This window comes from Gorilla gorilla, chromosome 12, assembly GCF_029281585.2.
Source record: "Gorilla gorilla gorilla isolate KB3781 chromosome 12, NHGRI_mGorGor1-v2.1_pri, whole genome shotgun sequence".
In the NCBI taxonomy this organism is placed as follows: Eukaryota; Metazoa; Chordata; class Mammalia; order Primates; family Hominidae; genus Gorilla; species Gorilla gorilla.
In genome coordinates, this window is record NC_073236.2 from 66,380,423 (window position 1) to 66,395,315 (window position 14,893).

The window sequence follows — 14,893 nt, forward strand, 5'->3', positions numbered from 1 at the left end:
CAACTCGCCGCGGCTCCACACCCCTCCCCGGCCCACCTCACCTTCTCCAGGGAGGTCCGCTCGCCCTCCGAGTAGCGGTGCTGCGGGGGCGACGGCGGAGGCAAAATCCTGCCGGGGTGCGCCTGCAGCCAGGCCTTGGCCTCCTCGTCCTCCTCGTCGTCTATACTTTCCAGATGCTGGGGCCCGTAGTGAGAGTCGGAGTCCAACTCCCGCCCCGCCTCTTCCTCCACCTCCTCCACGACCACTACGTCGTCCACGTTCGCCGCCGCCGCCGCTGCAGCCTCCTCCTCCTCCTCTTCCTCCTCCTCCTCCAGCTCGCCCGGCCGTGGCAGATCCTCGGGCTCCATGTTGGTGTCTCACTCTGGGCGGCAGAGGAGGGGGGGGGGGAGGGAGGGGAAGGGGAGAGCCCTGACTGGCGGTTGTGGCCCAGCGTAGGCGCAGTGCCGCCCGCCTGGGCGGGGCCGGAAGACCGCGCGCGCGTTGCTAGGGACGCCGCGCGAGGCCCGGCGGGAACGCCTTAGGGCGGAGGTTTGCTACAGGCGACGCTGCCGCCTCGCCGCCGTCACCGGCCGGGACCCTGCGAACTGTACTGTAAGCTCACAATAAACCAGGACTGGGCGCCTTCCGGGGCGCAGAGGGCCCCGCGCAAGGACAGTGTAGTTCTCGGCTGGGGTGGAGTTTCGCCCCTGCACAGAGAAGAGATCAAACTCTAGGACGTACCCGTTATAATCACACATGCAAATTATAAAGTTTTAAAGGTTGAGTATCTCCTAAAGTGTCAAGCTGTATGGTGGGCGCTTGAACCTAACCGTGGAAAAGTGTCATGGGTTGTTAGAGGGATTAAGAACTGAGCACTGGCATCAGAAAGATCGGAGTTTGAATCCTGGCATCACCACTTAAAGTGGTGTGACTTTGTGTTTATAAAACGATGATAATAGGCCATCGCATAGGATGGGTGTGATAATTAAAGGAAATAATCAATGTGAAGGACTTAGTGATAGGTTGGTTATTGTACAATAACTCATTAGATGCTCACGGTTCTGTGAGACAAGTATTACTATTTCATGTATGAAGAATCTGAGGCTAAAAAAATTAATTTGCCCAAAGTTTCTTACCTAGTAAGTGGCTGACTCAGTATGCCATCCCAGGTCCTCTGTTAGTGTAGGAATTGCCCTGGCCTAGACCAACCAGCTGATAAAGGATAACAGAGCAAATATTTATACTGATAGTACATATGTTTTGGTGGTTCGTCAATGACTTTGGAGTGCTTTAAAAACAAAGATTTCCTGACCGCTTCAGGAACCTCTACGAAATGAATGGCAAATTAAAGTATCTTAAGATGCCATGTAACCAGACACCACCTGTACCCCAATAACCTATGGGGAAAATTTTTTAATTAAAATTTTAAATAATAATAATAATCTTGAGATGCTTCACTGTTACCAAAGGAAATAGCCATAATTAAAGTGGAGTCCAGCAAAAAGTCTTCATGGTATTACCCACAATAGTAGAGATACATTGATAATGATGCTGAACCAATGTTGGTGGGGCAATTTTAGGGTTATTGCCAAGGATGTATGTCCTGCCTACCTGTCAATGACCCAATCCTGGCAAAACTTTAAGGGTAGAACATGAACTGGAGCCCAGTCTTGGAGTTCTGTCGAACACCTCTAAATGGACTATGAGTACATTAGGGTTATTTATTCTTAAGGGGTTTAGGGGTTCTCCTTGCCGGAGACCTATTACTGTAATGGTAGAAAAAAATTTATTAATTTTGTATTCCTGAATGTGAAATCTCAATGTTTATCTCCAGTAAGAGGACACACATTTCACTGATATTAAATAACTGTAAAGCTTTACCTTTTTAGAAACTCCGCTATCTTTTTGCATCCACAAATTTCAGGAAAGATAAAGAGAACTAATAGAATTCTAAAAAATAGCTTTCAAAGTTCTCTAACTTCCATCTAACTTCCAAAGCCCAAAGTACTTCTATTTGCCTTGATGGCAATAAAGTCAGTCCATTCTAAGACCCATAAGTTATCTCCTTCTGAGTTAATAACAGGCTTCCTCATGTATTTGTGAATTACTTCCAATACTAGATGCTACTAATATAAGCTGTTATCACTAATTGCTGCAGGAGACTTCTAAGATTAACTCCTGCTTTATCAACAACAGATGGAAGCTGCATTCTCAAAGCACCCACCTAAGCAGCTTCTGAAGTTAGAGATTTGGTCTTCTGAAAAAGCATTAGAAAACAATTTCCCTTGAGCCTCAATGCAAAAAAAAAAAAAAAAAAGTCAGGTACTATCAACAACTGACCCAGGAGTAAAACTAGAAGACATTGATCCCTGGATTCATATTACACAACTAAAAAGACATGCATCATTTTCTCCTGGCTACCAGACATCCCATACTATTGGAAGACCTCAAACTGAAGATTCTTGGGACTTCCCCAGAAGCTGCTTACTGCAGAAATGGGCAGTTTATACCCAAGACAACAGGACAAGATTAATTTCTGATTCCTTGGCATCTCTTACCCTACCACTAATCTTGCTTATTGCATTTTGACACGCTTGATTAACTAACAAATTGATTTCTCAGGGAGATAACCCTTATCTTCATCCTGTTACTTTTGACTCCCTATGTTCTACTACTTAAAATAAACATTATTTGGCCAGGTGCAGTGGGTCATACCTGTAATTCCAGCACTTTAGAAAGCCAAGGTGGGAAGATCACTTGAGACCAGGAGTCTGTCTAACCTAGGCAATGTAGCAAGACCCCCATCTCTACAAACAATAAAAAATTAGCTGGGCATGGTGGCACGTATCTGGAGTCCCAGCTACTCAGGAGGCTGAGGCAAGAGGGTCCTTGAAGCTCAGGAGTCCAAGACTGCAGTGAGCTGTGATCGTGCCAATGGGCAACAAAGTGAAACCCAATCTAAAAAAGAAGGAGAGAAAGGGAGAAGAGAGAAAGAGAAAGGAAAGGAAAGGAGGGGAAAGGGGAAAGGGAAAGAGAAAGGAAAGGGAAGGAAAAAAAGAAAAGAAAAGAGACACTTTCTGGAGTGTTTTTCTCAAACCATAGCTACTGCTTTTAAGGAATTGTTGACAAAATTTAATAACTGTGCTTTCATAGACTTCATCAAGTAGATTTTCTTCTGTAGGTCGCTTCTGGTACTTAAGCATTCCCCACAAAGTTCATCCCAAACCTCAGTCTTCTAAAAATTGGACCTTGACCTACACTTCAACAGAATGTTTCCCTGAAGTCATTACAATCCTATGAGAAAAACCTAGCCCTTCAGGAATAGAAACTAATATTGGGGCTATTCTTTATACACTACTCAGGTCATTCTTTTCCAAAACATTCCAGCCTGCTTTGGAGAAACCTGTTTAACTTCATCCAAGAAATCTGCTTATCTTGAGGGAAAGAAAGTTGGCTTGTCCCTGATGTGCTAAATAGCCCTTATCCTCCCAATGCAGTCTGTACTCCCCTAGGGTACTATTTATTTATGGTATTATTATTTATGGGAACATCTGGCTTGCCCACTAACTTATCCTTTATATTAAAGCTAATTGTTAGAGACCCTCCAGTGCTTAAAATTACCACCCCTCCAGTAGACTGTGTTTTTTTGAAAAGAACACCCAGAAACCAACAAAATGAAGCAAGCACACAATCACAGACTACTTGGGAGAACTCCCAGGAGGGATAACTGACTCATTTTTCATGTGTACTCTGTGAATGAAATTCCCACAACAAAGATAATACACAAAAAAAGAGATCCAAGAGAGGTATTTGACCTTAGCAGACCCCATAGATAGCAAAACTTCTGCTATAGCAGCTCAGAAAACCACTTAAATTTGAATTCCTTAGCCAGAGTTTTCATGGATAATTATATAACCCTTGATTTCTTCTTAGCTGGCCAAGGAGGAGTTTGTATTTAGCAACACTTGTCACCATACTCACATACTACTGGGCCAGTAGAACATACTACAGAGTCAGTAGAACATGAGTAAACTGAAAAGAGAAAATCCTCCTGGCTCCCTAAAAACAGACTCAGCTGGATTCTGGGGCATGTTTTCATTGCCAGGACTTTATAATCTGGGCCCCTGTCTTCAAGACTTTTTACAAAGATGGATAATCATTTTGTTTCTGGTAATTGCTTCTTTTTACCTGGGACTTATGGTGCAGGTTCCTGGCTATCAATCCCCATAGCAGGACTGCACCAAATGAGTACATAAAAACGCCAGACAACTCAAAATGGAGCAGATTCCCGCTGCCCCACATCTAACTTGCCCACAGGCCCAAGAGACTGCTCAGACTAGAATTGCCTCTCTCGTGGTGCAGCCCCTTCTTCATCTAGGGGCCAAAAGGCAATGAAAGAAGGAGCAAGGGCAGCATGCCCTCCTTTCCCCCTCCTACATCCATTGTTATTGCTGCCACCTTCTTCTTCTCCTCCTCCTTTTGCTTCTCTTCCTCCCCTCCTTGTCTGTCTTCTTCTTTTCTCTCTGTTTCTGGATAAACAAAGATGATAGATGAAAAAACCTGTCAGTTATAGAAAAAAATCTTAATTGAGGTTTGAGAAGGCAAGCATAAGACAAAAGGCAGACAACAGGAAAAAGTGAAGGAACTGGTCATTAAAACCATAAAACACTGTAGCACGTGCACACTGCTACAGAGTCTGCATTTGCTATGTTCCCACATATCCCCCATTGCTCACGCTTTTATTTGATTAAGTTTCCTGATCAAATGTCAGAGGTCTTCTCTGATCATCCAGTCTAAGATATAAAACAGCAGACATACCCGACATACTCCATCATTCTCCAACCCATGACTCTGCTTTATTCCTACACCTATTATTAGCTGACATTACATATGTTTGTCTATATTCTGTCTCCACCCACTAGAATGTAAGTGTCACGAAAGCAGGAAGCCTGTCTTTTTCACTTTAGCTCTAACGCCTGGAATTATGCCTGTTGTATAGTTGCCCTCAATGTTTGTCCAATGAATAAATACATAAATGCCCTTTTGGTACTCCTCTCATAAAAGAGATTTAAAGAGAAAAAGAGGCATTCTCCTCCCCCACTTTACCTTAAATGTCTGGAAAATCCAGGCACTTTGAGGGCTCTAAGACTTTGGTGGTGGTACCCAGAGATTTCCCAAGGCAGCTTGGACATCCACAGAAGAACATAAGGTCTGTCAGGCAACAGCAGAAGCACCTGTAGAGGCTAATGGAGGAATTAGTGCTTCAGAGATAAAACCACACAGGAGAAACCACAGTCATGCCCAGCAGAGGCCAGTGTACCTGCAGGAGAGGCTGTCCACTGCTGGGCGGGTGGATCACCTGAGGTCAGGAGTACAAGACCAGCCTGGCCAACATGGCGAAACCCCATCTCTACTAAAAACACAAAAATTAGCCAGGTTTGGTGGCATGCACCTGTAGTCCCAGCTACTGGGGGGCTGAGGCAGGAGAATTGCTTGAACCCAGGAGGTGGAGGTTACAGTGAGCAGAGATCGCACCACTGCACTCCAGCCTGAGCAACAGAGCAAGACTCCATTCCAAAAACAAAACAAAAGAAAAACCTCATATGTGGAAGGCCTAACCCCCAGTGTAATGGTATTTGTAAGTGGGACCTTTGGGAGATAATTAGATATAAATGAGGTCATAAGGGTAGAGTCCCAGTGATGGGATTAGTGCCCTTTTAAGAAGAGGAGAGAGAGATTGCTCTCTCTTCCCCATGTAAAGACACAGCAAGAGGGTAGCCCTCTACAAGCCAGGAAGAGGGCCCTCGCCAGACACTGAGTCTGCTAGTGCCCTGATCTTACACTTCCCAGCCTCTAGAGCTATGAGAAATAAATGTTTAAGCCACCCAGTCTAAGGAATTTTGTTATGGCAGCCTATGTTGACTACAACAAACTGACAACTCCCAGAAATATCTGAAGGCAGGTCTGACATTCATCTGGTGTGCGCGAATGCTGTTCTGGTTGTTAAAATACTGAGATACTTTCATATTCATTGGTAAATAGCCAATGCCCCCAAGCACCCTTCCCCTCTTCACCCCCATTACCTTCTACCCAGACCTCCCCAGGATCCAAAAACTAAAGGGTTAATGCCTGGTACTGCTTGAGCCCCTGTTTTGATTGTTCCATGCACTTGTCATTCCAGGTGCTAAATATTTTTAATATCACCACTACCTGGAGTAAAGGAGAGATGAGGCCCTATTTGAAGAAGAACCAGAGCCAATGAACTGGAAGATTACTTTTATGTGTTTGTTTGTTTGTTTTTTGAGACGGAGTCTCGCTCTGTCCCAGGCTGGAGTGCAGTAGCACGATCTCGGCTCACGGCAAGCTCCGCCTCCCGGGTTCACCCCATTCTCCGGCCTTAGCCTCCCGAGTATCTGGGACTACAGGCGCCCACCACCATGCCCGGCTAATTTTTGTATTTTTAGTAGAGACGGAGTTTCACTATGTTGGCCAGGCTGGTCTCAAACTCCTGACCTCATGATCTGCCTGCCTTGGCCTCCCAAAGTGCTAAGATTACAAGCGTGAGCCACCGTGCCCGGCCGAGAGGTTACTATTAACATAGACTTACCTGAAGCCAGAGTGCAGGTTCTGGTGACATTTTTTAATTTGTAAAAACATTATGGGCTGGGCGCTGTGGGTCACGCCTGTAATCCCAACACTGTGGGAGGCCCAGGCAGGTGGATCACCTGAGGTCAGGCATTCAAGATGAGCCTGGTCAACATGGCAAAACCCCTCCTCTACTAAAAATACAAAAATTAGCAGGGCATGTGACATATGCCTATAATCCCAGCTACTCAGGAGGCTGAGGCAGGAGAATTGCTTGAACCCTGGAGGCGGAGGTTGCAGTGAACAGAGGTCGTGCCATTGCACTCCAGTCTGGGCAACAGAACAAGCCTGCATCTCAAAAAAAAAAATTATGAAACTCCAGCTTACTGGAGCTGTGCTAAGGGCAACCCAGGGAAGGAGTCTCTGAGGACCCTTGAACATGGACCAGCATGGCAGTGACAGGAGTCATCAAATTGAGCCTACTACCTGTGAAAGATGAAGCTCGGGGCCACTGGGAACTGCAGAGTCAGGTGGCTGTCTCTTGTCAAAAGATTCTGCTTTCAAACCCAAGCCTTGAAGGTTCAGGATTTTTTTTTTTTTAAATGGGAAAAGAGGGTGTAGAGGCAAATAACCTGAGAAAGTCAGGTTCCAACAGCTATCCAGATTACGTTTCTCCGTAACCCCTTTCCAATCCTAAGGTTCTGCCTTGTTACCATGGCGGGTCCAGGTCTGTCCTAAGTCTCCAAAGGCATTTACTTGTGAAAATAAATGAAGACTAATCAAATGAGAACAAGCAAAGTCTATTTATTCTGAACTTGCTGTAGCAAGGGAGTCAGCCACTGTTATTTGTGTTTTGGCAGACTCAAAGGCAGGCAGAGGAGTGGGAAAATCTTATAGTGGAAAAGAAAGGAAGGCTTCAGGTGTGCCCTGATTGGAGGCTGTTGGCATAGGAAGCTGTTGGAGGGCTAACTGGAAACTGGGCATCTTACAGGAGTTGTTAGGGGGGAATATCTGGTTTTCTCTGGTTAGTCCTAAGTTGCAAGCAAAGACAAAAATTAGGGAAGCTGTCAAGTTATTAAAGTCCTAGCCATTTGGGGCTGATTATTATAAGGATTATTGTTTGGCTTCTTAGATTTTTATTAGAGACAGCAATCTGGCTTCCTACAAGTCTGGCATAGCAGGCTAGCTTCCTGGACTGGTTATTGTAGATATGGGTTGATTTCCTGGGAAGATTACTACTGGTTGTGGATCAAAGTTCTGCTTTTTTAAAATAGAGACAGGATCTTGCTCTGTTGCCCAGGCTGGACTGCAGTGGCATGGTCATAGCTCACTGCAGCCCCAAACTCCTCGTCTCAAGCAATCCTCCCACCTTGACCTCCCAAAGGGCTGAGATTAAAAGCATGAGCCACCACATGCAGCTGAGGGTTCTATTCTTATATGTGATCTGGCTGTTATTAGTTTGTATATTCAGTCAAATATACAAATACTCAACAAATATTTATTAAGTAGCTACTAAATGCCAGTCACTTTGCCAGATGCTAGAGTAACAGAAATTAAATGACATCTTCCCTGCTTTCAGGATTTACAGTTTCATGGGGAGACATAGACAGAGTTTCCCCTTAGAAATCAGTGACCAGGTTTGCTTACATTGGATTCCTAGAATATCTGCCTGGAGGCAACCCTGGGAATATTTTTCATGAAGCCAGTAGTAAAATTATTTTCTTAGCCTGTTCAGAGTGGTATAACAAAATACCATAGACTAGGTGGCTTATAAATGACAGATGTTTATTTCTCACAGTTCTGGAAGCTGGGAAGTCCAAGATCAAGGCACCAGCAGATTCAGTGTCTAACAAGGGCCTGCTTCTTCATAGACAGCCATCTTCTCACTTTACTCTTACATGGCAGAGGGAGGGAGGGAACTCTCTTAGGCTTTTTAAAATAAGGGCACTAATCACTTTCTGATACAATCACCTTGGAGTTAGGATTTCAACATATGAATTTTGGAGGAATGCAAATATTCAAACCATAGTAATCATGAATTGAGGAATTTCAGCAATCCTTATAATAAAAACATCTTATGCCTGGTTATTAAAATGTCACTTTAATTGCTGCTGTTCTCTGTAGTGTATGAACCAAGATTGGGATTGGTGGATATGGCAGAGCCATTACTCTCATTGAATGAATTGTTTACCTGAGGTTCCTGCTGTGATTGGATGCAGGAATGACTTTATTCCAAGATAATTCTTCACCAAGGTATAAAGTTAGGTATAGGTAAGGTAGTAATTAGATCAACTGGTGCAGACAATCCCAGTGTCTACAGCTGAAAATACTTAAGCTGTCCAGCAGCTCTTATATTGCAGGTGGACAGTCTGAATGCCAAACTGATGTCTCCTGAGGCTTAGCCTTCCAGAGAGTAAACAGGAATCATTCTTAAAACACATCATCCTTTAAACAAATAGTTGTGTTTCTGAATTACATCAATATGTCACTATATGTCTTAACCCATCCTCCTTAGAAACCAAAGTACACAATGATGTGGAGGAGGACTCTGGTAGAGGAAGGGAGGTCAGAGTAAGGAGGTTGCAACCCCACTCAGATGATGAGTGACAGGAGTGGATAGTGGCATGGACAAGAAAGATGAAAACACAAACTGAAAAGAAACTGCCAGAGAGATAGGAAGAGAACACAAAAAGAGTGGTATTGTAGAATGTAGGTGTCTTAGTCTATTTTGTGCTGCTGTAACAGAATACCACAGACTAGGTTATTTAGAAAGAAAAGAGATTTATTTTGCTCACTATTGTAGAGGCTGGGAAATCCAAGAGTATAGTGCTAGCACCTGGTGAGGGTCATCCCAAAGAGGATGGACAGAAGGCAGAAGCAAGTGCATGAGGCAGAGAGAGGAAATTAGGCTGAACTCATTGTTTTATCAGAAAGCCACTCCCAAGATAACTAACTCACTCCTACAATAATGGCATTAATCCATTCGTGAGGTTCTGGAAGCTGGGAAGCTCAAGATCAAGGCACCAGCAGTTTCAGTGTCTAACGAGGGCCTGCTTCCTCATAGACAGCCACCTTCTCACTGCACTCTTACATGGCAGAAGGAGTGAGGGTGAAGCCTAACCATCTCTTAAAGGTCCCACCTCTTAATACTGTTACTTTTTTATGTGTAAGAGATCTGAATATATTAGTATGCTGAGGAAATAGACCCAAAGGAAGGAAAGAGATTGAAGGTAGAAAACAGGGAGAATTAATAAAAACAGAGAAGATCATGAGTGATTCAGGTGGAGGGATTACTCTTAAATAGGAGAAGTATGTGGCTTTCTCATACAGCAGAAAAAAGAAAGGTGCCAGGCCACAAGCATCTCTCACCTGGACTACTGACACTCTCCTTGTTGGTCTCCTGCTTTCTATGCTTGCCCTTACAATCCATTCTCCATTCAGTGGCCTAAGTGAGCTCTCAGAATATGTATGGATTCATCTGCTGTTACTTAAATAGCCTCCAATGCTCTCTGTTATGTTCAGAATAAAATCTAAATTTCTTAGCTTTCCCTGTTGCTTGGCCTTTGACTACTTCTCCACCCTAATTCAACACTTCCCTCCCTCTTGCTCAATAACCCTAGTCTCACTGGCCTCCTTTCTGTTTTTCAAGCCAAGACCTTCCCTGCCTCAAGACTTTGCATTTGGTCCCTCAGCCTTGAACATTTTTCTTTCAGCTATTCTCTGAGCTCATAATTCAGACTTCAGCTTGACTTATCTCATGTAAGCTGCCCCTAGTTACTCATCATGGTATTCTCTTCATAGCACATTTAGCACCCTGGATTCATTAAACTTATTTTTTTATTTGAGAATGTCTGTTTTTTCCGCTAGAATATAAGCCACAAGAGGTAGAATCTTCATTATTCTTTTTTTTTTTTTTACCAAATTATCCCTGATGGCTGGCATATTATGGGAATTCAGAAAATACGTTTTAAATGAATGAATTAGTTGTTAAAAGTGATGAAGGTAGCCAGGGGATTGATCCAAGATCAGGAGTTGCAGAACAAGTGCAATAGCAGGACCAAGAGCAAGAGAAGGGTTAAAGTGATTTAATAGGGGGCCTGGATAGACATTTGTAATATTTTTAGCTGCTCTTCTTATTTCCCATTGAATAGCACTACTGGGATACAGTGCTCCCTGACCCATCACAGAAGGGTCATCCCTCTACCTGTCACCTAACAGTCAAGGCATGGACATGTGACCTAGATTCACCCATTTGAATATTCCCGTCTGTCTGGGGCCAGTAGCATTGGCATCACCTGGGAGCCTTAGAAATGCAGAATCTCAGGGCCCACCGAGATGTACTGAATCTGCATTTTAACAAGATCCCACATGATTCATACATATTAAAGTGTGAAAAGCACTGGCTTAGAACACATTCATACTGGTGGAATTGAGAGTCCAGCAGTAGCAACAGCCAAAGGAGCAAGGAGACATATCCTTATCAATTAGTTCTTATGGCATGCTTAGTCATGGGTCCTGCTCCCCGCCCATCCTTGGTTCTACCAGGACTACTTGGTTCACCAGCTACTCACACAATGCTGTGTAATAAACAATCATAAAATCTCAAGGACCTATAATAAAAAGCATTGTTTCTTGCTCATACACAAGCCAGTTACCTGGGGATATCTGTTTCAGGCTGCAGTGTACAAATTGGCTAGGATATCTTTACCAGTCTTTCATTCTTCTGGGACTAGCAGGTTACCCAGAGAATGCTTCTTTTATGATGGAGGTCAGAAGCTCTCAGGATGAGTGGAAACACAAATGCTTCTAAGGCTACAGGCATACTGTCTCTTCCTCCAATGCTTCAAAGAAAATCATGTGGGAAAATCCAGCATCGTATTTCTCCCATGGAGGTTGATGGAGGATAGGAAATAAATATTTACCGAATGACAAACCTAACACATGCCACCCCTTTTCCAAGCCTGATTTCCAACTTTCCCACTGGTTCTTGAAACCCCTCAATATGCTTCCAGTAGGTTCCTTTTCTGCTGAAGTTAGCCAGAGTCAGTTTCTATCGCTTGAACTCTAAAACTCTCGCTGATTCACGGGAGGAAGTCCAGGTCAAATAAGGAAGGAGGTAGAGCCCAGGGATGCAGCTGTCAGACCTTGGAGAAGGAGCACTTGGAGACTAGAGTGCACAAGATGGCTCAAAAGGGATTAAGGATGAATGGAGAGATGGGAGATTTTGACCAGAAACTAAAATACTGGAGTTTAAATGGCTCAAGGTATGGCTACAGGAATGAGTTCCTGAAACAAGTCTCCCATGTGGTTATGAAGACTCTTAGGATTCTCCAGCAATACACACCAATAGGCTATATAGATGTAGATATATGGATTTATGAGACGAGATTTACTAGAATTGGCTCATCAGCTTATGGAGGCTGATGAGTTCCACAACAGACCACCTCCATGTTGGAGACCCTGGGATGCTGGTAGCATAGCTCAGTCCAAGTCCAAAGGCCTCAGAACTAGGGAAGTTGATGGTATACCTCTCAGTCTGAGGTGTAAGATCTGAGAACCTGGAGGACTGCTGGTATAAGTTCTGGAGTCCAAAGGCTGGAAAACCTGGAGTTCTGTTGTCCAAGGACAGGAGCGGAAGAGTGTATCCCCACTGAAGCAGATAGACATATACATTAGCCTTTCCTCTGTTTTTGTTCTCTCAGGTCCCCCGGCCAATTAGATGGTACCTGCCCACATTGAGGGCAGATCTCCACCTAGTCTACTCAGATTCATACTCTAATCATTTCTGGAAACACCCTCACAGATATACCCCCAGAATAATGCTTTACCAATTTTCTAGGCATTCCTTAATCTACTCAAGGTGACACCTAAGATTAACCATCACAGATGGGGATGAAGTCTGGATTAGCGAGGTGAGTCAAATGCCACATTCTACCTGCACACTATACAGATAAGTGACAGGAGGGTCATATGGTTATCAAAGGGACAAGAGGGAAGAGAAGAGTAAGGTTTTTTGAGTGCTAGGCACTATAATGGGTATTTTACAATCATCGCTTCCTGTAATCTTCACAAAAATTGTCCAACGTATTTTACAGGTGAGGAAACCAAGGCTCATATTAAGTTAAATAATTTGCCCAATGTAACCCAGCCAGTAAAAGGGGGTGCAGTGGAGATTCAAGTCCAGCCTGACTACAAAGTCTGTGCAGCTTCCCATTAAACCAAACAGTGTAGAAGCTTCCAGTGGGTCAGTGGGAGCAGGCAAGTCTAAGTGCTGGTTCTGTTGTATAATAAGTAGAACATGGGAACATGTCAACCTGCCCTGCAGAGGTTGCAAGGACAGTTGTGTCCTCAGGGGAAAGACAGGTGTCAGTTAAGGGTGGGATGAGGTGAAAGGCTATTTAGGCAGGGAAGTTTGCCTACAATTGCAACACAAGTTTGGAGAAAGGAGGTCAGCAGTGGAAGATGAGCCCAAGAGAAAGACTTGCAGAAATAGGGAGATGAAAGCCCTACAGTGAGAGGAAATGGGGGGAGCTTGCATTTTTATATGGCTGAAGATGAAGAAATGTAGAGGCATGGAACTGGTTTGCATTAAAGACCAAGACCATTCTCTACAGGGGAGCAAGAGTGATCCCACTAAATCATTAAACAGAGCATTTCATGTCTCTATTCAAAATGCTACAAGGGTTTTCAACCACACTCACAATAAAATTCAGAGTCCTAACCAAAGCCTACAGGAGCCTACATGATCTGGCTTCCATTGAAATACCTCCAGATCTAAACTCCTACTCATGCCCCTTGCTTACCCCACTCCAGCCATGCTGGCTTCCTCACTGTTCCTCAACGTGCAGAGCAAACTGCCGCGGGCTGTTCTCACTGCCTAGGACATATTCCAGAGTCTCTGCCCTACTAGAGGCCTTCTCTGATAACCCAACATACCCATGCCCTTGCCCATGTTTTATTTTTTTCTTTGCACTTATTACCACCCAAATTTATTTATTTAGTTATTGTTTGTCTCACTTCCCACCATGAGAATGCAAGCTCCATGAGAAGCAATTTTTGTCTTTTTGTTTGATTGTTTGTTTGTTTGTTTTAGAAAATGATGTTTATTTTCCACCAGCCTTATTTCCTTGTTGCTTAAGAGCCTGTGGAAGAACAGCTTTAAGCCCACTCAGTGGTTGTTCCTATGTATTCAGTGGCCTGAGCAGTGGGAGCTGCAGACCAGTCTTCCGTGGCAGGCTAAGCACTCTAGTCTTCAGTAGGCAACTTCTGAGTAGGCACAGAGGGCAGCTGCATGCCTTCAGACCAGCCTGCAACCTCAGGCTGAGCAGCAGTGAACTCAGGAGTCAGAGCAGTCCATTCAACCTGAAATTCCTCATTGGTCACAGCTTTTTCAGCAGCAGCCTGCTCTTCCTTCTCAACCTTTTCAGGATCTCTGTAGAAGTAAAGATCAGGCATGACCTCCCATGGGTGTTCATGGGAGATGGTGTCACGCATGCTCAGAACTTCCTGGGCCAGCCTCCACCACATCAGACCCACTGAGTGAACTCTCTTGTTGCAAGGAATGCCAATGTCTACATAGTGCAAAGAAGAATGTGTTACACAGAACAATGATAGGCAGGATAACATAAGATGCCTCTGAGAGGCTGGTGGTCAGCCCTAGGATCAGTAAACACCCAAAGATGTGGCTCCCGGAAGGCTGCCAGTGGATCTGGTTAGTGAAGGTTTCAGAAATGAAGTGGCCGGCAATTGGAATGGTTCCTGTGGCAGCAGCAAACTTCAGGATGGCCTACTGGCCAGGATTCCTGAAGGATATGACACTGACATCAGTAGGGTTTTCAATGGCATGAGCTGCCAGCAGAAGCCTCTCCCAGGTCCTCTTCAGATTTATGATGTAGATGCCATCACTTTTCCTTTTATAGATGTGCTGTTCCATTTGGAAGTCAAGGTTGATGCCACCTAAATCGGTTCCTGCTGCAAGGAACTTGATGACATCCTCCTCTTTCATTTGCAGAACATTAAGGACTCCAGACATTGTGAACATTTTCCTGTAAGTTATGATGGCAATCCAGAACAACACTGTATGGACCCCTCTCTAGATAGTGTGAAAAGGGATTTGGTGTGTTTTTTGTATTACTGCATGCCTAGTCCCTAAAACAGCCTCTGGCATATAAGGAGGTGCTTGGTTAACATTGTCGAAAGAAATAAATGGACTTCAAATTGAACTGGCTGATCAAAAGATTCTGAATAGAACACTGGAATAAATGTAGTTAGTTTCACTGGAGCTGATATAGATGTCTGCCTATTGGAGAACTTTTAATTTCCTCTCCCA

The 14,893-nt window shown here is 44.1% G+C and overlaps 1 protein-coding gene and 1 long non-coding RNA gene across 10 annotated transcripts in view; one reads left to right on the plus strand and one right to left on the minus strand.

The window, feature by feature from the left end:
- Positions 1-547, minus strand: part of ALMS1 (ALMS1 centrosome and basal body associated protein) — a 230,037-nt gene extending 229,490 nt beyond the window's left edge. For 8 of the 9 annotated variants that reach the window (XR_010129944.1, XM_063695799.1, XM_063695800.1 and 5 more), the window contains exon 1: positions 42-381. Coding sequence is in view for 8 of the 9 variants with exons in the window: in XM_063695799.1 (XP_063551869.1) it covers positions 42-347 (306 nt within the window). In the remaining variant the exon portion in view is untranslated. Of the gene's footprint in view, positions 1-41 lie in introns of all 9 variants that reach the window. The other variant, XM_063695797.1, reaches the window with a different exon arrangement.
- Positions 500-14,626, plus strand: LOC134756782 (uncharacterized). Its single transcript, XR_010129945.1, has 3 exons — positions 500-591; positions 12,404-12,476; positions 14,484-14,626. It is a non-coding gene; the product is annotated as an uncharacterized lncRNA (long non-coding RNA).
- The last annotated feature ends 267 nt before the right edge of the window (positions 14,627-14,893 follow it).